This window comes from Harpia harpyja, chromosome Z (genome assembly GCF_026419915.1).
Source record: "Harpia harpyja isolate bHarHar1 chromosome Z, bHarHar1 primary haplotype, whole genome shotgun sequence".
NCBI lineage: Eukaryota > Metazoa > Chordata > Aves > Accipitriformes > Accipitridae > Harpia > Harpia harpyja.
In genome coordinates, this window is record NC_068969.1 from 105,701,726 (window position 1) to 105,725,780 (window position 24,055).

Below are 24,055 nucleotides of genomic sequence, written 5' to 3' on the forward strand. Positions count from 1 at the left end.
AGCTCCATGTCCCTGTCCCCCATCCCCATGTTCCTGTCCCCCATCCCCATGTCCCTGTCCCCCCAGCCCCATGTCCCCAGCTCCAGCCTGTGTCCCTGTCCACAGCCCCATGTCCCTGTCCCCCCAGCCCCATGTCCCCAGCTCCAGCCTGTGTCCCTGTCCACAGCCCCGTGTCCCTGTCCCCCAGCCCCATGTCCCCAACTCCAGCCTGTGTCCCTGTCCCCCAACTCCATGTCCCTGTCCCCCAGCCCCATGTCCCCGTCCCCACCCGTGTCCCTGCCCCCCGGTGACCCCGAGCAGCGACGGGGCCACCCCGGGGGTAGGGGTGATGGTGGGGAGGGGGAGGAATCGGGTCGCTCGGGGGGGCGGGGCGCTGCCGCCGGCGAGTGACGCGCGTGGGGGCCAATGGTCGCGCGGGGGCGGCCCCGGGGGGCGGGGCGGGTGACGTCATGGGGGCCGGGACGCGGCCGGGCTGCTGGCGGCGCGCGCCCCACGGCAGCCGGCGCGGCGGCATGGGCCGGCGGGGCGGCGGGGGCGGCGGGCAGCGGCGGCCGTTCGCCCCCCCCCTCCGCCTCCCCCTGCTGCTCCTGCCGCTCCTCCTCCTGCCGCCGGCCGCCGGTGAGTGCCGCCGGACCGGGGGCGCGGGGTGTGGGGGGGGTGGGGGGGGTGTGTGCGTGCAACGGGTGGGGGGCACAGGGACGAGTAACGGGATGGGGGGCAGGAGCGCGCGTGCGTGGGGTGCGTGTGCCGTGGGGCGCCGGGGTGTACAGGAAGGGGTGCGTGTGCAAGGGGGATGAGGTACGCGTGCAGTGGGGCGCGGGGTGCGTCTGCCGTGGGGTGGGGGTGTGTGTGCGCAATGGGTAGGAGGTCTGCGTGCTGTGGGGCCGTGGGGGGCGTGCGCGGTGGAGTAGAGAGGGTGCTCGCGCGGTGGGGCAAGGGGATGAGCTTGCGATGGGTATGAGGTACCCGAGCAGTGGGGAGGTGGGGTGTGCGCGCCGTGGGGTGGGTGAGAGCGGAGCGCAGTGGTGTGGGCAGTGGGGCAGGAGGTGCACGTGCGGTAGGGGCACGACGTGGGTGTGATGGGACACCAAGATGCGTGTGCGACGGGGTATTTGCGTAACGGGGCATGGGGATGGGTGTGCAGAGGGTACCAGATGCCCATGCAACGGGGCGCGAAGGCGTGCCTGCGGTGGGGCACGACGATAAGCATGCCGTGGGGGCATGGGGCACCCACGCAGTGGGGCAGGGAGATGAACGCTAGGTGGGGCACAGAGGTGTGCGTGCCAGGGGGACGCAGGCGGTGCACGTACAGTGGAACACCCTGGGGAGAGTTGGGGGGGGCATGTGCATGGGCCGTGGGCCCGGGGGGCCGCAGATGCAGGGCAGAGGGCTGTGTGCATGCAGTGGGGCAGCGGGGGTGGACAGCCTGCAGAGAGGGGGGTGTGCGCGCAGCTAGGCGTCGGGACGTGCCGGGGGCGGGGATACACATCAGCGGGACTGTGTGAGGTGATGAGCGAGCTATGGGGCAGGGGGAGCTGGCTTGGTGATGGGGATGCGAAGGGGTACCCAGGGGCTTGGAGGGGGCATCCCCTGGGGAGGGGGGCAGCTGGCCGGCGGCTGCCGGTGCCGCGGGGCCGTGGACGCCGTGGGGCAGCGGTGGGGCGGCCGCGGGAGCTGTCCGCGGTGCTGAGCGCCGGCCGCGGGAGCTGTCCGCGGTGCTGAGCGCCGGCCGCGACCTGGGGCTGTGGTGCCGGAGTGTGGGGGTCCCGCGGCTCCGGCCGCTAGCCGAGGCAGAGGGGCACTTGCTTCCCCCCCCGCCCCCCCTCCCCGCTTTCCATGGATAGGAAATCCCGCTTTGTGCTCCAGCAACCCTCCCGTGCTCCGGTCACACCGCCACGGTGTTTCAGACCGGCCCTCTGCCGGCAGCTGGATCCCCCTGCCTTGCCCCGGGCACGACGTGGGCATGGGGGGAACCGCGCTGGGACTGGGAAGCTCCGGGTGCTTCCTCCCATGCCACCTCCTAGAGCTGCGTTCAACATCCCCCCTCCTCCCTTTGGGTTCCCTGCCGGGTCACTGTCCCCACGTGGGGAGGTGAGCTGTGGAGTGGCTTGTTGGTTCATGGTGGGGAAATTGGAATCGGGTGCTCTTGCATTGAGACAGGTATTTCATGCTGGCTTGTGTCGGCTGGAAGTGAAGGGGAGGGGGAGCTGCCTTTGTTCCAGGCAAGGGAGCAGATGCATGTCAGTGTACAGCCAGCTGGGGCTGCACACACGCAGCAAAAACACACATGCACACAAGCACATGCACTGGGCGCATGCTGTACAAAGCAGCCTTTCTTCTCAGCTATCCCACTCTCCACTGGACGAGTCCTTCTGGGCACAGCCCTGCTCCCAGCCCATCCTCTGCTGGCAGCCACCTTGCTGGCAGCTTGTGTGGAGGTGTGTCTCATCCTTGGTGCATCTCTGGGGAATAATGGATGGGTCTCCCAGCCTGGCACTGGGGAAGTATGGCAATGGTAGGGTAAAGTTACAGCTGCTGTCTGGAGACAAGGTCTCCCTAGTCTCTTCTCTGCCAAGGAAGTGGCTGCCCCTCTGCTGCCGGGGCTCCTGGAAATCAAACTGTCAGAGAGTTGGGCAGGGGGAGGTAGGCCCAGTGTGTGCCGTGGGCTTGCAGGAAATGTCTTGCAGACATAGGGTTGTGCACAGCCACGCGTACCCATGCGTGTGGGTGTGCACGCCTCCACTTTGCCGTGCATGGAGCCAGCACCCACATATGCGTATGTGCACACATATGTGCACCATTCCTCCTCTGCAAACCATGGGAGAGCTGGGAGGCTGTGCAGGAAGTGCACTGCTCGCTCCTTCTCGTGGCTCTAGGGTGGGACTCTGCGGTTTATGACGGGATCTGTGCTGAGCCTCCTCAGCAGGCAGAGAAGGGGGGAATCTGTGTCCCTGTGGGAGCTGACCTGTTGGGTCAGGGCTAGAGCCATGAGGAATGCCCCTTTATTACAGGTAAAATGCAGGGAGCAGGTCCTCACTGAAGAGGAAAATGAATTGAAAGAGGTGGGCTGCATCAGGGCAGAGCCTGAGCAGCCAGGGCTGAGGGCTCCTCAGGCTCCAGAGGATGAGTGCCCACAGCTTGGGAAACTGGGCTGAAGGCAATGCTGAAGTGGGCATGGTGCAGGCTGTGCCAGGGCTGGGCACAGCTGACATCAGCCCTGGGCACTCACTGAAATGGCACAGTCCCAGCCCCTCCTGCCTCCAGGCTGCCGGTTTGGGGACATGTTCAGAGCCTGGGTGGGTGGGCCTGGTCTGGGAGGGGTGCTGCACCCCACCCCAGTCCTCCACCCTGCTGAGAGCCCCTCGCGTCTCCTCTGCAGATGGGCTCTTTGTGACCGACTACTTCACCCGCACACCACGCAAGCTCAGCCCCTTCCGCTCCTTTGCCAGCATCGAGCTCTTCCACTTCCACATCCCTGAGGACACAGTCATCGCCGTCTGGAACCTCATCACCTTCAAGGAGCAGGGTGGCACCTTTGGGGACCAATGCCCAGACCGTAGCATCACCGTGTGAGTAAGCAGCCTGCTCTGTCTGTTTCCTTCCTGCCTGCCCCTGCTGCCCTCTGCCTGGACGTGCCCTGGAGCCTGCCTGCTCTTGGCCACTTCCTGCTTGCATGTGCACAGGTGCATATATGTATACGCATGTACACATACAGAGGAGCACTCATGCATGCACATGCATATGTGGGTACACACGTGTGCACAGATGCACGCGCACCCATGCATATATGCACATACGTGCACACACATACACATGCATGCTCAGTCCCCATGACTGAACTTCCCAGGACTGTTGCAGGCTCCACTCTTTTGTGCACCTCATATATGAACAGTTTTGCTTGAACACCCACCCAGGGAAGCTCACAGCCTCCAGCAAGGTCCCAGCTTACAGATGGCTTCCCATGATGTCTTTGAGCTTTCTAATAGCATGGAGGACAGAACCCCACGTGTAAGGCATGCTGGCCCTCCCACGACGCCCAGCCTGCACCCTGCTAACTGCTGTCTCTCCTGCAGGTATTTCCGCTCAGGGGCTCCCTCCGTCATTAACCCGCTGCACACGCACTTCCCCAAGGACACAGCTGTCCCTGGCTCCTTTGCGCTGACCCTCACCTGGACCCTGCCCAACCGCACTACTGGGGTCTTCAACGTCACCAGCCCACTGCCCGGGGATTGGTTCCTGGCTGCCCATCTGCCCAAAGATGAGGGCAAGATCTCTGTCAAGGTGAAGGGCTTGGAGGGACCGTGGGGTGGCAGGGCTCGCTGCAGGGCTCTGCCGGGGTCTGACTGTTCTGGTCTGGCAGTGCCGGGGGCAGGTGTCCCAAGTGGGGACAGTGCCTCATGCTCCCTGCCCCGTACTGACTGTCCTGCTGGTGCAGGGGCTCTACGAGGAGTGCCAGTATCTCTTCCAGCCGCAGCTCATCGTGCAGCGCCTGGTGAACATTGCCGTGCTGTACCCTGGTTATGTCACTGAACAGAGCATGGCCCCCCACAACCGCTCCTGCCTCTACAAGTGAGTGTTAGAGGGTCTCCTAAGGAGGGGGCATCCCCAGGGTGGGGAGCTGAGGGTGCCCCCTCCCTCTGGTTTGCCTCCCCAGCCCCGTTGGTCCATGCCTAGGAGCAGGACCTGACACTGCTGTCCCGCAGGGTGTTTGTGCCCAGCTACACATCACGAGTGCTGGTGGAGGTGCTGCGGTGCCGTGGGGTCGAGGGCTGCCCTCTCTGGCTGCGTGTGCGGGCTAAGGCTCCCCCCCTGCACAACTCCACAGCGCTGGACTGCCGGGAGCATGCGCCCTGCCAGCTGGCACTGGATCTGCCCTTCTGGCAGCATTGGTACTACGTGCTGGTGGAGAAACACCCTGGGGTGCCAGGCACCGTCTCCTTCCAGGTCACCGTGCAGCTCACAGGTGAGGGTGCATGGGGAGGTGTGGGTGGGGGGCATGGTCTTGACTCTGCCTGGGTGACTGGTGGGGGAGTAAAGGATGCCCGCAAGATCTGGCCCCAGCTGGGCACAGGATTATACCTAGCTCTGCTGGGATGGAGACACTGGGAGTTGTTGGGGCTGGGTTGCAGATGGAGGTGAGCGGTAGGCAAGAAGGGGAGGTGGGAACTCAGAAGGGGTTGGATGAGCTGTGCAGCGCCCAGACTGACAGCTCTGCCCCGCAGACTGCTCCCGACCCAGCCTGGCCCGGCCACCCTTCCTGCCCTCCAGTGCCTCCATGAATATGCCCCACTCCTTCGGCTCCGTGGGCGGGCTGGCACTGGGGGACAGCCCTCCGCCTGCCAGCCCCAACGGCACGAAGCACCCAGTCCCCATCTCCATCGCTTCACCCGCCGGTGAGCGGTGCTGGCCGGTCCGCCCCACGCTGCGCAATGAGCTGGACACCTTCTCCGTCCACTTCTACATCTTCTTTGGGCCCAACGTGTCAGTGCCGCCCGACCGCCCTGCTGTCTTCGTCATCAACCTCCTACCGGTGCTGGACAGTGGTGGGGTGCTCAACCTGGAGCTGCGGCTCAATGTGGTGAGGTGGCCACGCTGTGCCCGGCATGGGGCAGGGCAGCCCAGGGTGGGACAGGCTGGGAGATGGGTGATGTCAAGGCTGCAGCAGGGCAAGGAACAGGATTTGGGGTGCTCTTTGTTCACGGGCCATGGTTTGGGAGCTCTTGTGCGATGGAGCACAGATTAGAGTGCTCCAAGGGCAGGATGATGGCCTGGATCTGGGGTGTTCTTGGGTGATGGGCAGTGGGTTTGGGCACTGCTAGGTGGTGTGCCGTGATCTGGGTGCTGTCAGAGCAGGGGACATCCCTGGCACTGGTTTAGGGCCATCTCCTTCTCTACCGTCAGAGCTCCCTGTGTGGCGAGAACGTAACAGTGTTCGGGTGTCTGAACCACGAAGTCCCACTGACGTCCAGTGACAACACATCGGTCACCTGTGAGACAGGTAGGCTGGGCTATGCATGTTCACCCTGCTGTGGCTGTGGGGGTCGCACCCCACAACGTGTCTGGCGAGAGGCTGGGTGGGAGATGGCAGAGACAGTGGGGACATCTGGCCCTGGAGCCTGGCACAGGGTGCTCTGTCCCTGTCCCAGCTCTGCTGAGGGGAAGGGGCTGCCCCTGCCCTGCTCACCCAGAGCTCTCCCGGCCCACAGAGTCCCTGGCAGGCTTCCTGCTCTCCGTCAACGCCACGGCCAGCCTCAGCCGCCTGCGGATCCCCTACCCCCAGACAGGCAGCTGGTACCTGAGCCTGCGCTCGCTCTGTGCCACGGAGCACGGGTAAGAGCCCCGGCATGTCCCCTCCCTGTGCGCCCAGAGGGGATGTCCCCACCATGGCCTGCATCCATGTGTGCTGTGGGTCCGTGGGTGTGCCCAGCCCCTGCGCTGTGTCACCACTCACGTGTGTACGTGGCTTGGTGGGCTGTGTGTCACCATGTGAATGCCTGCGTGGGCACGGATGGCTCTATCTTGTGCCTGCCTGACCATCTGTGGGTCCCTGTGGCTCTTCCCTCTGTCTCACGGTTAGGAAGTGCCTGTCAGCTTGCGAACGCCGTGCATCTGTTGGTGCCTGCCATCTCTGCCGCAGTGCCCATCTGTACCTGTGCCCGGGAGGGGACTGGGCTGTCACTGCGAGGACAGGGCTTGGCTGTGTGTATGAGGGGGCAGCTCTGATCAGGCTGCTGTGCCCCTGCTCTGCTCAGCATCTCTGGGGACCGGTCCTGTGTCTGTGGTTCTGCTCCTGGCTCACGTGTCTGCCTGAGAGCCCTGCGGAGGAGAGGGGCTGTTGTGTGCCTGTGTCTGTACATGCCAGAGTCCCTGTGGGGCTCTGTGCCATGCAGATGGTGCTGTGTGCATGTTCAGTGCATGCATGCAGGCAGCACTGGGTGTTCGGTGCATGCATGTGGACGGCGCTGCATGCACATTTGGTACATGCATGCAGACAGCACTGCATGCATGTTTGGGTGCACACATGCAGACAGCTCTGTGTGCATGTTCAGGTTTGTGGAAGCAGGCAGGGCTGTGTGTGTTCTGCCTGCACGTGTGTGCAGATTTGACTGTGTGAGCACATGCAGGGACAGCAGACGCACGTGCAGGCGCGCCCAGTGCATGTGCACAGGCAGTGCCGTTTGCATGTGTGTGCATGTTGGGGTGCCTGCGTTGTGCGCAGGCAGAAGTTGGTGCGTGCTGTCGGGATGTGGGTCTGTCTGTTCTCCTGCATGCTGGGCCTGCCAAGGTGCTGGGTGAGCCCAGAGCCCTGTGCGTGGGCATCACAGGGCCGTGGGGGTGCTGTGCCTGCTCTGACTCCTCTGCTGCGTTTCTAGTTCACCCTGAGTTGCCAGCTGCAGTTGGTCCTTCCCCGACATAGCCACATGCAGGCATTGCAGGGCACGGTGTTTGCACAGCAAAATCCAAATGAAATAGGAGCCAGCTGAGTGTGTTGCTAAAGGCAAAGTGGGTCTAAGGGTGGCCATGTTCCTCCTGCTTACGCAGCCTGGTGCAGACAACTGTAGCACACAAGGTCCTTGGAGAACAGCTCTCAGCTGCCATACGTAGCACCAAAGCAGCTCATTTCTGCACTTGCCCAGTCCCTGGGTCTCCCATCACCTGCCGAGTCTGGGTGTGATGGGTGCCTCTGCTGGAGGCTGCTCAAGGGGCACAGGGTGAGGGCTGACCCCCTGCTCCTGTGCCGCAGGTTTGAGCCCTGCACCAACGTGACAGCCGAGGTGTACCTGCGCGCCTACCTCTCACCCTGCATCAACGACTGTGGCATCTATGGCCAGTGCAAGCTGCTGCGCACCAACAACTACCTGTATGCCGCCTGCGAGTGCAAAGCTGGTGAGAGCTGTCCCCGGCACCCACGGTGCCCACTGCATCCAGGGACCCCCCTGGGCATCCTCCCCTCCTCCCCAGGGGTTGTGCACCTCGTTAGTCCCCCCACATCAGCTCTCCACAGGGCCCTAGAAAGGGGCTTCCCTGCTCCCTCCCCAGCCCCTGTGAGTGCTGCAGGGGTGACGGCGACTCTCCCCGGCCACAGGCTGGAACGGCTGGGGCTGCACAGACAACGCCGAGGCTTTCTCCTATGGCTTCCAGCTTCTCTCCACGCTGCTGCTGTGCCTCAGCAATGTCATGTTCGTGCCTCCCGTGGCCATTGCCGTCCGCAGCCACTACCTCCTGGAAGCTGCCGTCTACATCTTCACCATGTTCTTCTCCACTGTGAGCATGGGGTGGGGGCAGCTAGGGGGGCAGGCGAGGGGCTGGGGCTGTGTGGGGTGGCTCTCACACCCTTTCCCCCTATCTCAGTTTTACCATGCCTGCGACCAGCCGGGCATCGTGGTGTTCTGCATCATGGAGTACGACGTGCTGCAGTTCTGTGACTTCCTGGGCTCCCTCATGTCTGTCTGGGTCACCGTCATTGCCATGGCCCGACTCCAGCCTGTAGTCAAGCAGGCAAGTGTGGGAATGGGGCATGTGGGGTGGGCACAGAGAGGACCTGTCCTGATGTGTGCCCTGCTGCCCCACAGGTCCTGTACCTGCTGGGGGCCATGCTGCTCTCCATGGCTCTGCAGATGGACCGCCATGGGCTCTGGAACCTGCTGGGGCCCAGCCTCTTCGCCTTAGGGATCATGGCCATTGCCTGGGTAAGGAGATGCTGTCCCTGTCCTCTTATGTCCCCATCCTGGCTGCGCTCAGCATCCTGCCCAGCCATGTAGCCCCACTCCCCTGCCAGCATCTCCCCTCTGCTGCCTTCACCCTTCCCCATGAACCCCCCTCCCTAGCTCCTGGGGGATGTGGCACGGCAGCACGGGGGCCATGCCCATCCTTGCTGGGGCTGCCTCTTCCAGTTCCCCCTTTCCCCACCGCAGACAGCTCGCACCATCCGGCGCCGCCACTGCTACCCACCGACCTGGAAGCGCTGGGCTTTCTACCTGTGCCCAGGGGCACTGATCGCGGCGGCTGCCGTGCTGCTCTACGCCTTCGTGGAGACGGAGGAGAACTACTTCTACATCCACAGCATCTGGCACCTGCTCATCGCCGGCAGTGTCGGCTTCTTGCTGCCGCCCCGTGCCAAACCTAGCAGGCGCCTGGGGCCACTGCCCCGGCGCAAGGGCTGTGGGTACCAGCTCTGCGTCAACGAACAGGAGGAGCTGGGGCTCGTTGACCCAGCTGTGGCCTCCATCAACAGCATTTGTACCAGCTGATGCCGATGGCAGCCCGGACTCCTCTGGCACGGACAGCAGCCCCGCGGGGCCCCGGCACCAGCTCTCTTTGCCAGCCACCCATCCCTGGGAGCAGCAGGACTCCTCTGGGCAGGCACAGAGCCACCCATGCCACCCTGTTCTTGCAATTACAGCCTGGTTGAACTTGTCTCCAGGAGTTGCTGCAGCTCAGTCCGGTGCAGAGCTGGGGGGGCTTGAGGCTCTGCTGGGGACATGCTCCTCTCTTTGCTGGGCCATGGAGGTACCCAGGCGACATGGCTGGGGACGCAGCAGGGAACAGCAATGGTCTCTGGCTCTCACTCAGGGGTCTGCAGCAAGAGCTGCTACTCTGCGGTGGGCTGCTCTGGGGCTGACACAGCTCTGGCATAGAGCAAGGTGGCCGGCAAGAGGTAGGGGGCCAGGGGCTGCAGTCTTTCCGCTCGCTGCAGGGCAGGCTGCAGAGCTGGGATGACTTTACGGTGGCACTGTGCTCTCACAGGATGGCTGTAATGCCTGACCCATGGGCAGCTGTGCTGTTCCAGGGCAGCTGGGGTCCCCTCCAAGCTGGCAGGACCGCGGGGAGCCCATAGCCCTGGGGTAGCTGCCACTGGGTAGTGGTGCTGGTGCTGCCTGCTGTGGCGATGCACAGGTCTGAGAGCACACTGCCTTCAAGGGCCACATCCTCAGGAGCCCACAGCCCATTTGTGTCACCCTGCTGCCTGGAGCAGCCCCGCCTCATCACCCAACATGTGGGTCCATCCACCATGGAACAGTAACCCTGTGTCCCTGTTGTTGCCACCAGCCATGAGCAGCTGCTATGTCTCTGCAGGGCACTGAGTATCAGTGGGAGGGGGCATTGCATAGACTGTACCCCCCCTTCTGGTTGGGACAATGCTGTCTCAGCCCCTGTTCCTCATCCTGCCCTGTGGTCAGACCCACAGGCTCAGGACCTGCTGGAGCCAGTGATGACCATGGTGTGGTGGCAAACACCCGCACAGGGCATTTCCACCCTGCTCCTGCAGCTCAGAGAGGGCAAGATGGGCCAGAGAGGAGTGGGGAAAACCCACTGCCCCTTCTTACCCCTCTGGGGACTGCTCCAACCCCCTGGGCTCTTCCCAACTCCACAGGGGTCTTCAGGGGTGAGTCTCCAGGCAAAGCTCTGCACCCAAGCAGTCACATCCTGGCTCAGCAGGGCCCACATGCCAGCAGCCCCCTCCCCATACCCCAGGGACAGAGCCCGGCACAGAGAGATTTGCTGGATGCCTAACAGGATTAGCAACTGTGGGCGGGCAGGCAGCTATGTAATAGGATTGCAATCTAATTAAACCTGCTGCCTGGGAGCTGGGCCCCAGCTGGCTGGAGCGGGGTGGGCTTGGTGGGCTGTGAGTGTGGCTGGAGGGGGTGGCGGGGATGGGGTGAACAGAGCAGGAGAGGTGAGCTGGCGAGGGCCATGGTGGCAGTGGTAGGTTCAGGGCTTTGCTGCCTGCATCTCAGGGCCTTGCAGGGGGTCATGGCCCTGGAGAGCCATCCTGGCGTGGAGGTGTGCTGGGCAGCCCGGGGTGGTTGGCAGGAGCCCCAGTCACTGTGCAAGAGGGCTGGGGGACCTGCACCTGCCACCCTCCTTTCCCCCAAGAGCTCACCCTACAGCCCTTTCTCTGCCACACAAAATGCCCTGTCTGGTCCAGCCAGGCAGCTGATTAAGGATTAATTTTTTAATTAAAAGTATTACTCACTTCACTAAGTCCAATTGCATCCCCCTGGTCCCAGCAGCCCCCAAGAGAATGAGGAGCTCAGCTTTAGCTTTTACATCAGCAACACACTGGAGCACGGTGCACGGGGCTCATGCCACCCCAGTGTGTGCATCAGTCCAGTGAGTGGTCCTGCACAAATGCACCCCAATTTCATGGAGGTGTCAGTGCTCCACACAGCATCCTTACCTGACCCTCAGCTCCAGCTCACTGCTGTAGGGCTGAAGTGCAAACCCACTGCTTGCCAAGTTTGTGTAGACCCTAGAATAACAGAGCCTAGCGAGCATGTAGTGGGATGTGCATTCCCCTTGCAAGCAGGTATGCAGCCCCTGGCCTGCCCCACGGCAGACAGCATGGGCTGGCAGATGCAAGTCTGGACCCTTGAGGGGACCTGGCAGAGGCAGGCAGGGTTTTTAGCCGGCAGAGCTGCCTAGGGAAGCCTGGAGGAGCCACGCACCAGCTCTGCTGGACTTCGCTTCTCTGGGCTGCCAGGGCGGCTCAGCACTCCCTCTCGGTTTAATTAAACCCATGACTGCATTTTTCATTTCAAGGACAGGCCAAGTGGCCGACCACGCTGCCAGGGAGAGAGCTTAGCCAAGAAGTACTGGAGGGGATCCAGGGACACTATCTAGCCCAGCTTGTCCCCCGGGGCCCATAGGCTGCCTGCTGAGAGCTGGGAATCTCCCTCCCACTTCACCCCCCCAGCTCCAGTGAGGCAGAAACCCATCCCCCTGCCCAGGAGGCTGGCACAGCTTGGGGGGCATTGTGGTGCGGTGCAAGTACAGGACACGCAGTCTTGCAGGACTGAAAGGTTTTTGCTCAGTGCTCCCAGCACCAAGCATCGAGAAGCCGCTTTCTCCTGTGGGACATCTGGCACAGGGTGTGTGGCACTGTCTCTCTCACCAAGCCTGACTGGGAGTGTGTTGGGACACCCTGTGCGAGAATCTGCATCCCCTCAGCCACCTTTCCTTTGTTGCAGGGTCAGGAGCACCAGCCTGTCCATCCCTATGGGGCTGGGTGAGCTTTGCTGGTGTGCTCCCTACGGTCTCCAGACACAGCCCCCTGGGGATGCGTTTGGGGACAAGGCTGGACTCTGCCTTCCCCCCTGTTCAGAGAGTTGGGGTCTCTGTGACTCCCACCCTCTGCAGTGTAAACAGTCTTCCTGATGCTCCATCCCTGCCTCTGCCTGGCACAGCAACAGCATAACCATGGAAACAGTGTCCCTATAACAACCAGGTACATCTGACATCCCCATGGCAACCGACTCCCCTAATAGCCAGTGATGGGCTTTGCTGGGGAGGGCTGGGGGGGATTCGAGCCTCACCAGGGCAGCTGGCTGCAGGGATGTGGGGACAGACAGAGCTGGGAAGGGCTTTGGTTGGGTGCCTGGGGCAGCACAAGTCTTCATGGCCTCTCTCCTGCTAGGGAGGCTGCAGGGGACACAGGTGATGTAGGAGAAGGAGGTGGCTCTGGAGACAGCATCACACTGGCTCAGCCTCCTGCATCCCAGCCCCATCCTGCCTGCTGGGCTGTCAGTGCCATCAGGCTGGCATTCCCTGCTCCATCACATGCTCCCTGGAAGTGTGTATCCCAAAGGCCAGGACGATGCTTCCGCCCACCCCTAACTCCCACTGCAGGGATGCTCTGCCCATTGCTCACAGCCTGCCCTCCCTGCAGGGCTGCTGGGCCCTCCTGCCATTGCCCACCCACGTTTTCTGGGCCAGACTCACCAGACAGCAGCCCTGACACAGTCTGTCATTGCAGACGGCATTTGCACACCATGCAACTTTAATGTGTCAGGCCTGAATTATTGAGCCCTGCAGCGGGCTGCGTGCATGCAGGCAGGACCCACCATCCCTCTTCCTCTCCCTGCCCACATGTGCCCAAATGGGCTGCAGCGGGTGGGGGCTGGCATGAGATCCCAGCCTTTGGGGTCTCTCTGGGTGCAGGAGGGTTCTGTGCCCCTTGCTAGCCCTGGGGCCTGCGAGGTGTGGGTGGCAGGGTGGCTGTTGGTGCCACCAGCTTGGTCGCCTGGGGGTTGGTGGTCCCCAAGCATGGCATTGTCTCTGCAGGGTGCAGGGACATGTGTGTAGGGAGGGATGTGCAACCCTGCTCTGTCCCCACCTCTGCATTTGCTCCCTGCATCCTCATGAAACCCCATGGCCAGAGGCAGCAGATCCCCCACTGCTGCCCTGGGAGGTCCTTGCCCCCCTCCTGCTTGCTGTGCTGCCAGGCCCCAGCGAGACAAAGCCTTTCCACCACAGTCAATGTAAATCCCACCATGGGTGCAGGCAGAGCTTGCTCTCTGGCTGGGCATGGCTGTCATCGTGCTGCTCTGGGGATGATGAAAGGCTGGGAGAATGGCCTGGCTGCTCTCTTCTTTTGCAATTTGCCCGGTGCACCCTGCAGCCACTCGATGATTTTCTCATCAAAGTAGCAAGCCTCGACCGCCCTCCCTGCGCAGACCCATCCATCACCCATTGTTGGCACCACGGCGCAGATCACAGGCACTGGAGCTGCCTGCCCTGCTGTCCCTCAGCCCCGCAGACAGTGGCCCCGCCATGGCCAGCCTGGGGGGAGCAGCTCTGACCATAGAAAGGGACCCCGTTTCCCCTGGAGCAACCCATGTGCAGCCTGCTTGCTCACCCTTCCTTCTTCCCCATCCTCTAGCCCTGTGTTTCACCCTCCCTGCTGCCATCCCCAGCCCTCATCCCATGTCAGGGACCCCTCAAAGCTTCATCCCCAGTGTGCAGGGTGCTGGGTGAGGGCCAGGTGGGAGCCAGGCACCTGCAAGCAGGAGATACAGCTACAGATGGAGCAAGCCCAGCAACAGTGCATGCTCCTGCATTGCTCCTGCCAAGGGGCATCTCTCCAGGTCCCTTCTCCAGGGCAGCACCATGTCATGGGTACCTGTCCCGTGCAACTGGGACAGAGCTAAGCATGACAAAGCCAGCCCAGAGCAGGGACAAGGGGCTCAGAGATGGACCTGGGGCATCAGGAGCCAGGATTGCCCCAGCAGCACCCTGTGCCACAACACCTGGAGGCGTGAGAAAGCAGCAGCGTGGCAGGACAGGCCCAGTTTTGTGTGAAGGTATGGTTGCAGGGGCCATGGAGATGAGGGACAAATGGTTTAGCTGTACCCATAGGGACCAGAGTATCACAGGGGGACTGTGTCAAGGGACAAACAGCAGCTCTCACAGTTGCATGGCCAGAGGGGAGCAATGGACAGGGAATGGAGACACTGTGACATGGGAGACCAGGCATATGTGGTGGTGATGCAAAGCACCACAATCTTTAGCTGCTGGTAACTGAGTTTCTTGGAGACACTGGTGGGGGAACCCGTGGCAGGGGGCAGACTCAAGACTTTATCCCTGGCAATTTAGAAGAGGACTGTTGAAGAGCTGCTCTGCCGAGCAGAAAAGCCACTTGAGTTGTGCTTAACTTCATCAAGGGAACTGCATAGAAATCAGGGAGCTTGCTAAAAGAAATTAATAGAGCAGCCAGGAGGGCAGAGCGCGTGCAGACAGCATGAGAATTGCTCAGAGCAGTAAGCTGGCGACTTCCAGTAAATGAACGTGTCCTTTAAAGAGATTTGCAGGGCCAGCATGGCTGAGGGGTGGAGCAGAGCAGGCGAACGGGTGGGAAAGGTCATTCCTCAAGGAGGGGAGCTGTTTCAAAATGAAGACCAGGGGAAAGGGGATGAAGTTACATGGAAAACCAGAGCAAACCAACACCCAAAAAGGCTTTGAGGAAGACCTTGGCAACAGCATAAAATTGCAAATAATTTTGCAATGCCAACTTTGAGGCATTGCTGTAGCAATGAAACTTTGGGGGTGTCCAGGGGTGCACCAGAGTGCTGCAACCTGGACCTGCCTCCTTTGAATGAATCTTGGGGTAGGAAATGCGTGTCCTGCAAGCTTTTGCCTTTTGTGGAGGACAAGAAAGTCAAGTGTTTCTAGTCCTGGAGCAGACATCCAGGGCCCATGTATCAACACAGGGGGATGTGGCTGGAGGAGCAGCCTCGGTGCGTCGCAGCCAGCAAGCAGGAGGAGGATGTCCCGCAGGCTGTGGTTGCAAGAACAAAGTCTACAAGTACAAACAGCAGCTGCACTCGCTGTCAAGTGGTAGGAAATTAAGGCAGTTACTCTCGTGAGAAATCAGCCTTGCACCAACAGAAATCAAACTGTTACACCAAATGCAATCCTGGATAAATTTATCTTAAGAAGCAAGCCTGCAGAGGAAGATAAAACCATGTTAGCGGAGGCTGAGAACATTTTCCATGGGATGCAAAGCCACTGTTCCCTTTATGGCTTGCAGATTAAAGTTTTCTCATAAAAATGATTCCCCCCCCCCTCAAATACCACCACTAAAATTTCCCTGGAGAGAACCAACTGCTAAGCAGTATGTTGTTATGTATGAACAGTGCTCTCAATGGAAGCGGTATTAAAGAAATCACATTGAATATTCCTGTTGGAGTGTGAGTGGTGCCTACACCAAGGGGAATATTACAGTTTATTCTTACTTTATATAAAGATGCTTCACCACCTCCAGGGCTAAAACCCAGGGCTTCACATTTCGAGGAGGAGAATTTTGGCTAAAATTAAATTGACTTGGAACAAGTGCAATTCAGAGCCTCCTGGCTCAGCAGGAGGGGAGGTAAGTCCCGGTGGGCTCCCAAGGAGCTTTGCCCCAGGGCTCGCCTGCAGTCAGCAAATCTCCTGCCAGCACAGCTACAAATCCCAGACAAGCCCATGAGGATTGTTATTCTAATTAACTAATGAAGGCATCTCCTGTGGGGAAGATGGATAATCTGAGCTGGAGGCTTCCTCCCTGTTTGGGAGAGATGGGAACTGGTGCAACACCCAGCTTCTCTCAAGGAACCCCATAAACATTAGTACCCCCCAAGGATCAGGGTGCAGTCCCCGCTGTGGGGAGGTGCCAAGTGCTCCCAGACACTGAGCATCTCCTTGCACCCTGCCTTCAACCGAAATTCAATCTCAGACCCCAGGTGTGCTCCGGTTCAGGGCTGCCTTCAAAAACCCACCTGACCTCATCCTCCAAAGGCAGCTTGGCTGCTCTCATCCCTGAGCCTTCACTTCTGTCTCATCCTGTCTGCTGCAACAGGGAGTTTTTTTCAGGCAAATCACATGAGAAAAATTAACGTCTGATGAAGGTGAAGTCTGTGCAGGATCTCCCTGTGCCACACTGGAGCAGGACACTCACAGTCCCTGGGCAACCAGACAACAGCATTGAAATCCTGCTGAGATCTGCTGCTGCTTTCACCTCCATTTCCAGCCTGGAGAAGGCCTTGCATGCCTCCAAAGGAGCCCGCCTTCCTCTCCCCAGGCTTGCCGGGTGTTCTCCTGGCTGTCACCCCAGCCCTGCAAGTGTGGGCACATTGCCTTTATCTGGAGCGGGAGGGATCTCACCAGGCACAGGGATTTTTTTCAGATGGACACCCCCAGGAACGGGAGATGGCTTTGGCTATTTCAGACCCTTCCCCACCCACGTCCCCTCAGTGCCAGCCCCAGTTCACCTTGCTGAAACCCCCTGGTGCCTGCATCCCAGGGCTGGGGGCTTGCTGGAAAAGGGCTGGGGTCCAACTCTCCCCCACGGCCCCTCTGGCATCCCCCTGTGCCCAAGCTGGGGGGGAGGGGTGCAGCAGGGGGCACCTCAAGCCGTGCTGCACGGGGCAGGGCAGGGAGCAGAAGGTGCAGGGTGAGTGCCACAGCGTGCCCCTGGCAGGACACCCCCATGCCTGCCCAGCAGCCCACTCCACGCACCCCTACACCGGCGGGAGGCGGGGGGGGGGTGGGTGAAGCAGACCCCGGGGGGGGGCTCACCCCCTTTGCACTGAGGGGGCGACCCTCTGTTCTAGGGGGGCCCAACCCGGGGGGGTGGCGATGCCCCAACCCCGGGGCAGGCTGGACCGGGCCGAGTAACGAGACCCCCCCGCAGGAGCCCCGGGGACTGCGCCCGGCCGCCCCGCCCCGCAGGGGGATCCCCTCCCGTGACGTCACGGGGGAGCCCCCTGCCCTCTCCCCGCCCCTCCCTTTGCTCCGCCCCAGCCTCTGCGATTGGGTAGAGCGCTCCTCGGCCACGCCCCTGACGGTCAGGCGGGCCTTGATCTGACCCCGCCCCTGCCTCTCCACCCTGATCTCCTATTGGCTGCCGACCTGTCGCTCTAGGCCGGCCCTGCCCGCACGGCCAGTGCACCGCGCTGCACCCCGCGGCCAGCGGTCCCAGCGCACCCGCTGCACCCCACTGCACCCCACTGCACCCCACTGAACCCCATTGCACCCCACTGCCGCCCCCCTGCACCCCCTCTGCAGCCCCACCGCCACCCTACCGCACCCCAACACGCTCACACTGCAACCCCACTGCAACCCCACGCACCCCGTTGCGCGCTCGGTCTAACCCTCCCAGTTCCCGGTGCTGCACGCCGCTGTCTCCCGCTGTACCCCCAATGCCACCCCATGCACCCCTGATCTGCAACCCTCACAGCACCCCACTGCAGGCCCTGCTGCAACTCCACCTTCCTCTGCAGCCAGACCCCCTACTGCACCCCATCCCAGGGCACCCCTCACCGCACTTCACCTCCTGCCAGGGACCTGGCCTCTCTCTGTGAGAGGGAGCAGCCCGCCCCACTGCCCCAGCACCCCCAGGCCTTGGTGAATTGGGTGCCATGGTGTCCCAGAGCTGAAGGCAGGAGGCTGCAGCCTCTGGTGGGGAGCACGGCAGGATGCCAGGGAGCAAGACAGGATGGTGGGGAGCATGGTGGGGTGGTGGGGAGCACAGCAGGGTAGTGGGGAGCATGGACAACCGCAGCCCAAAGGTGCCCTCCTGTTGCAACCTCACTGGCAGGGCTCAGGAAGGGAGATCCCACCTTTCTCCTACCTTCGCCCACCCTGGTCAGCCCCAAAGGAGAAAGACAGGGCAGAGCTGTTTGCAGGCAGTGGCCCCACTGCCAGGAGGCTTGGGGAGAGCTGGGAGCACCCTCGGGAGCACAGAGGATGGTTTTTGTACGGTCATGGGAGCCCCATCCCCACCAGGGCTGGTCCCACTCCCAGCAGCCCCCATGGGCTCCAGCTCCCTGGCTGCTGCATCACGGGGCCAGCATGCCTCCACAGCACGGCCCTTCTCTCTGATCCACGGTGCACAGCTGGCGTGGGATGAGGGACGGTGCTGTGAGAGGTAACGGGCTTTCCCAGCACCACCCACCCACGCTTCTCCCCTGCCAGATGCCAGCTGGGCTGCAACGTTGCTGCTCAGTGGTGCTGTAGCACCTGCTGTCCCCCAGTCACCTCTCTGGTGGCCCCCGTTGGCCATGCCCCTGGCTGCTCCCCATGGCTTGGCCACACGTGGGGTGCGTGCTGGCGTGTGCATTTGGAGGACATGGGGTGCCCTGGCAAGCCCCTGCAGTGGTGTTTCTAGTGGGGCAGGCATCTGAGGCAGCAGTGGGCTGGGGTGTGCAGCAGGAAGGGCAGGAGTTGGGGGACATCTTGCTGGGGAGCTACACGGACATGTATTGAAACCTCACCCTGAAGGTCACACACGGCCTCTGAGCAGTGCTGGCCCTGCTACATCCTCAAGATGGATGACGACTGCTTCAACATGGACTGCTTGCCCATCTTCCTGGCTGGGCTTGACCTGACACAGACCAGCCTCTCTGTGGGGTCACTCTTCTCCTGGGAGAAGTGGCAGGTCACCTGCCAGCCCTCCAGCAAGCGGCATGTGGCATGGCAGGAATACTGACATCTACCTGCCCTTTGCCAGCGGCATCACCTACGTCCACTCCCTGGACATGGCCAAGTGATTCTGGAGGCAGCCAGCACATCTGCCCCATTCCCATGGAGGATGTGGGCATCCTGGTGGAGGTGGTAGGGGTCCAGGTAAGAGCCAGTGACCGCTTTGCCAAGCGCAATATGCCATGGCATGTCTGCAACTGCTGCTACCTGACGGTGATCTGTGTCCTGAGCCCCGGGAGCAGGAGGGGACTCACCACAGCATGCTGCAAGTCCGCAGCACCATCTGTGACAGCCCCAGTTCACCTGCTGGAAGTGACCAGCTAAGGACCCAGCGATCAAGGGACCACGGCTGCAGCATGCGCTGCCTCCCCAGCCCCAGTGCTGCCCAACATTGCCCACCCTGGCCCCTTCCCTTGCAGAAGGATGCAGCTCGTGTCCCATCTGGCCTCCCTGCCCTCCCAAGCCCCAGCAGCAGCCCTGCTCCTCTCCGCAACCTGGCAGCACGTTCTCCAGGCCAGGGTCCCGTCGGCCCCAGGCACAACTGGAAGTCGTCAGGGCACGGGCAGGGGCATGGAACATACATCTGCCCCACCGTGTGTGGCCTGGGAGTTTCTCGGAGGCCGTAAATAGCCGAGTTCCCCTTCTGCTCATCTCGAAAGTGAGAAGGGGAACATCCTCCGGAGACGGGGAAAGAATCAGTCAATCGTTGTCACTGGTACAAAAGCTATTTTTAATTTTATTAAAATGTCTCTCTTCTATAAACTTCCAAAATATCCAGGGCCTCTGCTATAAAGATTTGTGCCACGGCTGTGTAGTGAATTGTTGCCCCTGGGGCTGGGGATGGTGGCACTCATGGGGGGGTGCAGCCGGCAGCAGGGGACACCCGAGGCTCCTCTTTGTGATCTGGGGAGGTGTGGGGAGTATTTGGGGAGCAGGGCACCCCGGGGCCACCTTCAAAAAGGGGCACGTGGGGGACGTAGTGACTGAGTGGGCCAGGGTGGGTCTGCGGCCGGAGCAGGAGCTGGTGCAGGGTCTCGCCCACCTGCACCAGGCTGTGGGAGAGGAGGTGGAGGTGGGAGACGGTGTCACTGGCCAGGCTCTCCAGCAGCGCCTGCTGCTGCCGCGACGTTTGCAGGATCTGCACCAGCAGCTGCTGAACGCTCTGAAGCAAGCCTGCCACACTGGAGCCTGCAGTGAGAGGTGGGTCAGTGGCGGCAAACCCTCACCATGGCTCTGAGAGCCCCTGCTGTGAGGCTGTTGGGATGCTGCAGGGAGGACCCACCTTGCAGGCTTGTGTCTGATGCCCCTTCTGCTGCTGGCTGCTCACTCATGGCAGCTGTCCCAGGGGAGCCCGGGGCTGCGGTGGCCACTGGCAGCACTTGGTTTCCTCTTTGCATCCCCGGGGACGTCTCACCAGGAAAATCTGCCACAATGGTTTGGCATGGAGGGAGCAACCAGAGTGCTGGAGCCACTCAGGCCCAAGCCCCATACACAGCCTGACCCCACCACAGAGCCCCAGGAGGGCACTGCTCGTGGGAGCCCCTGCTCTCCGTCCCCACAGGCAGGACAGGACAGACATACCCCCTGGAGCAGGGGGACTTGCTCGAAGCTGCAGACACTTACCAGCCTTTCGCTCAGCTCTTTCCTGCTTCAGGGCAGTGTGACAGCCTGGAAAGAGAACAGACGGAGTCCGTGAGCTTCAGCTACCTCCTGCCCCGGGGCGCACAAGCGCAGTGGCCTGGGCACGGTACTCACCCAGGAGGGGAAGGGGAGGGAAGCAGTGACCGGTGTCTGCAACGAGAACCGTATCAGACCCTGCTCGTGGGGCTGAGGGGGTTTACTGGGCTGAGCGGGTGTCGTGGTTTAACCCCAGCCAGCAACTAAACACCACGCAGCCGCTCACTCACTCCCCCCCCCCCCAGTGGGATGGGGGAGAAAATCGGGAAAAGAAGCAAAACCCGTGGGTTGAGATAAGAACGGTTTAATAGAACAGAAAAGAAGAAACTAATAATGATAATGATAACACTAATAAAATGACAACAGTAATAATGAAAGGATTGGAATGTACAAATGATGCGCAGTGCAACTGCTCACCACCCGCCGACCGACACCCAGCCAGTCCCTGAGCGGCGAATCCCTGCCCCCACTTCCCCGTTCCTATACTGGATGGGACGTCCCATGGTATGGAATACCCCGTTGGCCAGTTTGGGTCAGGTGCCCTGGCTGTGTCCTGTGCCAACTTCTTGTGCCCCTCCAGCTTTCTCACTGGCTGGGCATGAGAAGCTGAAAAATCCTTGACTTTAGTCTAAACACTACTGAGCAACAACTGAAAACATCAGTGTTATCAACATTCTTCGCATACTGAACTCAAAACATAGCACTGTACCAGCTACTAGGAAGACAGTTAACTCTATCCCAGCTGAAACCAGGACAGCGGGGCAAGGAAAGCCTTACGTGTCATGGTGGGGGAAGCGGGCGGCACTCCAGCGACGTGGTCCCCACTTGCTGCTGGGAGAGAGCAGAGAGGAGAGATGCACTGTCTGACAGGACCTGTTGGGGGATCACCACCACCCCGGGGTCTGCCCAGCTTGCCCCGGCCAGCCCCACAGCCCGACATGCCCTAGCCACAGCTCCACAGCACCCTGCAAGGCCCCAAAGCGTTTCACGAGCTAGATACAAAAGCAGGAGTCACTCACCCACCACTGCAATGCAGCCACCTCTGGGCTGGAAGGCAGCAGCGGCGTAGCAGCGCGCAGCAACGCTACACAACAGATTAGGACTGGAAGTGAAGGAGAATCCCACATCCACTTGAAACTGCAGGGGGAATTTAGGGAGACAGAAGGTAATTACCCAGTGTGGGATGCTGGCCGGGGCACCCACGCAAATCAGACCCAGGGACGTACCCTGCATCACCTCCGTGCCAAACCCTCAAGAGTGCAAACAATGAGGCGGCCGCAGGATCTGCCCCTGGGTGGGCTGCAGGGCAGGGGAGCTGCAGGCACCTCTGGCCCTCACACCCAGTTCTAACTCATCTGGAGGTTTATGGTGTTACTGGGGAAGGGGGAAGCCAGGACCTGTCGAAGGAAGGCGAGTCACATGCCCTGCAGTGCCGCACAGCCACAAGAGCCCCCTGAGCTGGATCGGTGCCACCGTCCCTTTGAGACCCTGAGCCCCACAACCTGCCATGGGGCAGCCAGCAGCCTCACCATGCCCTCAGGCTGGGTCAGAGCTGGGGACCCCCTCCTGCCCTGTCCCAGCCATCCCCATCCCCTCACGGTCTGGGGCTGGTTTGGAGCCAAAGCCTCGGGAGAGAGGTCCCAACACCCCCATTGGCGAGCATCCCTGCTAAGGGACTTGTGATGGGACCCCCGACCCTCTAAGCCCCCCCATTCCCATCATGCTGGCATGGGCTTGGGCTGGAGCCGTGGCTGTGCAGCCCGGTGCAGCGGGGCAGACCGGTACTTACGGCTCTCTGGCTCGTCCTTCACACACTGCAGCAGCGGGGACATCAGCATGCCTGGGGCGTCCCTGCCAACATGGTGCTCTGCAGAAGGAGAGTGAGGGGTTGCAGAAAAGAGCTTCGATAACTGGGAGACGAGGTGTGCCTGCCACCCCACAGCTGGGACAAGCCGCACTCCAGCTGCCTGAGCCCACGAGTACCTGGTGGCTCTGGCGAGGACGAAGGGTGGGCAGCAAGGGCTGACCTGCGCTTCCTGGGGGGCAGCTTCACAAGGTCTAGAGAAAGAGAAAGAGATCATCAACAGACCCTGGGTGGCCATGCAGCACCAGTGCTCCCCCAGTATCCCATGTCCAGCTACCCCGCAGAGCTCACCCACCCGTCCCTGGCACCCACCTGGCATCCTCCGCTCGCCGAAAACGGGCCGCCCGGCCGCCTTCCAGATGTTCTTCATGGCTCGGTAGTGCGGGGGCAGGCAGGGCGAGTGGTGTCCTGCCCTCCGGCGCGTCTCCCGCTCCGAGTGGAAAGCCTGCTTGAGTGCCTTCCACTTGGAGCGGCACTGGGCCACGCTGCGCCCGTAGCCGGCCGCCGCCAGCCCCTGGGAGATCTCCCGCCACAGTGCCTCGTTGGGTCGCGACGTGGACGCCATGAGCAGGGCGGCCTCCCCGGAGCTCCCCACCAGCGCCAGGAGGCTGCTGACCTCCGCCTGCGTCCAGGCTCGCCCGCGGGGCATGCTGCCGGGGGCGAGGGTGGGTGCCGCGGGGAAACCTCGGCCCCGGGCCGGTGGTGAGGCCGGGATGGGCAGGGCTCAGCCCCGGGGCTCGGCCGTGCGCTCCCCGGGAGTCTGCCGCACCGGGATCTGCACCGGCAGCCGCCGGGAGCTGCCCCGGGAGCTGCCGGGAGCTGCACCAGGAGCTGCACCGGGGGCCGGCCCCGGGAGCCGCACCGGGAGCCGCACGGATCCGCACCGGGAGTCGCGGGGATCCACAGCGGGAGCTGCACCGGGGGCCGAAGGGGAAGCCGCACCGGGATCCGCGCCGGGGACCGCCGGGAGCCGCACCGGCGGCCGCACCGGGAGCGGCACCGGGAGCCGCACCGAGCGCTCCTGCGCGGCACCGGGCGCCGCGCCGGGAGCTGCCGGGAGTTGCCGGGAGCCGCACTGAGCATGTGCAGCCCCGGGAGGAGCCGCTGGGAAACGTAGTCCTGGCCTCGCTAACCCCCCCATCACCCGCCAGCCGGGCGGAGGGGGTCGTTGTCTGCCCGCAGGCATCCCCGCTCCTGCCTGCCCTGCCTGCCCTGCCCGGCTGTAGGGGTGGAGGTGCGCGGTGCGGCAGGGAGCCCGGGGTCTCTGCCCCCCCCCCACCGCCGAGGGCACGGCAGGGATGGCCATCACGGCAGCCCTCAAGGCTCGGGGAGTGGAAGGAGCAGCCCAGACCCCGCTTTCCAGGGCTGAGATGCAGCTGCAGGCCCATGAAAAAAAAAAAAAAAAAAATGGCAGCAGAAACCACATCTGAGCAAACACCCCGTGGTCTTGCTGCTTTGAGAGTGCGGAGCCGGGGGATGCAGGCAGGGCCCTGTGTCCTGCTCCCCAAGGATGCCCAGGTCCCCCGCACGGTCCCTAGGACAGATCTGCTGAGCACCGAGGCGTCGGGTCAGGGAAGGCAGCCTCGACATGGCTGCCCAGTCCAGCCCTGGCCCTGTGTCTGAGCTAGCAGCCATCCCCACCGCTCGCTGCCCCCAAGCCAGGGGTGCGGGTTTCCCTGGTGCGGGGAATGCCTGGGTGCTGGCCGACCAGGGGTTCCCCCTCGCCCCGGTTGCTGGCAGCGCCGTGGCCCCCCAGGGCTGGGGCCCAGG

General features: G+C 62.2%; 2 protein-coding genes across 6 annotated transcripts; one reads left to right on the top strand and one right to left on the bottom strand.

The window, feature by feature from the left end:
- The first annotated feature begins 449 nt into the window (after positions 1-449).
- On the top strand, positions 450-9,418 carry TMEM8B (transmembrane protein 8B). 2 transcript variants are annotated; one of them, XM_052778535.1, is made up of 13 exons: positions 450-618; positions 3,380-3,569; positions 4,074-4,281; positions 4,436-4,569; positions 4,704-4,963; positions 5,223-5,578; positions 5,902-5,998; positions 6,207-6,330; positions 7,745-7,887; positions 8,087-8,265; positions 8,353-8,499; positions 8,574-8,690; positions 8,916-9,418. In XM_052778535.1, the coding sequence occupies exons 1-13, from the start codon at positions 450-452 to the stop codon at positions 9,249-9,251; spliced, it is 2,460 nt and encodes an 819-aa protein (XP_052634495.1). In that variant the 3' UTR covers positions 9,252-9,418. The 2 variants fall into 2 exon arrangements, with proteins under 2 accessions (XP_052634495.1, XP_052634496.1); XM_052778536.1 differs by lacking the exon at positions 450-618 and having other exon boundaries at positions 3,476-3,573.
- Positions 9,419-19,450: 10,032 nt separating this feature from the next.
- LOC128137831 (uncharacterized) lies at positions 19,451-23,038 on the bottom strand. 4 transcript variants are annotated; one of them, XM_052779040.1, is made up of 8 exons: positions 22,598-23,038; positions 22,405-22,479; positions 22,211-22,288; positions 21,199-21,249; positions 20,500-20,535; positions 20,368-20,412; positions 20,027-20,167; positions 19,451-19,932 (listed from the first exon to the last, which is right to left on the bottom strand). In XM_052779040.1, the coding sequence occupies exons 1-8, from the start codon at positions 22,932-22,934 to the stop codon at positions 19,595-19,597; spliced, it is 1,101 nt and encodes a 366-aa protein (XP_052635000.1). In that variant the 5' UTR covers positions 22,935-23,038; the 3' UTR covers positions 19,451-19,594. The 4 variants fall into 4 exon arrangements, with proteins under 4 accessions (XP_052635000.1, XP_052634999.1, XP_052635003.1 ...); XM_052779039.1 differs by having other exon boundaries at positions 21,199-21,252; XM_052779043.1 differs by lacking the exon at positions 20,500-20,535.
- Positions 23,039-24,055: the final 1,017 nt, after the last annotated feature.

What these genes read in the sequence shown, in the direction of transcription:
- LOC128137831 (XM_052779039.1), bottom strand. Translation starts at nt 22,934, where the DNA reads ATGCCCCGCGGGCGAGCCTGGACGCAGGCGGAGGTCAGCAGCCTCCTG. An exon ending in GTCCTCGCCAGAGCCACCAG is followed by an intron (nt 22,289 to 22,404) that starts GTACTCGTGGGC and finishes CTCCTTCTGCAG; the next exon opens with AGCACCATGTTGGCAGGGAC. An exon ending in GAAGGACGAGCCAGAGAGCC is followed by an intron (nt 21,253 to 22,210) that starts GTAAGTACCGGT and finishes GCTCTCTCCCAG; the next exon opens with CAGCAAGTGGGGACCACGTC.
- TMEM8B (XM_052778535.1), top strand. Translation starts at nt 450, where the DNA reads ATGGGGGCCGGGACGCGGCCGGGCTGCTGGCGGCGCGCGCCCCACGGC. An exon ending in CTCTGTGCCACGGAGCACGG is followed by an intron (nt 6,331 to 7,744) that starts GTAAGAGCCCCG and finishes CCTGTGCCGCAG; the next exon opens with GTTTGAGCCCTGCACCAACG. An exon ending in CGCCTGCGAGTGCAAAGCTG is followed by an intron (nt 7,888 to 8,086) that starts GTGAGAGCTGTC and finishes CCCCGGCCACAG; the next exon opens with GCTGGAACGGCTGGGGCTGC.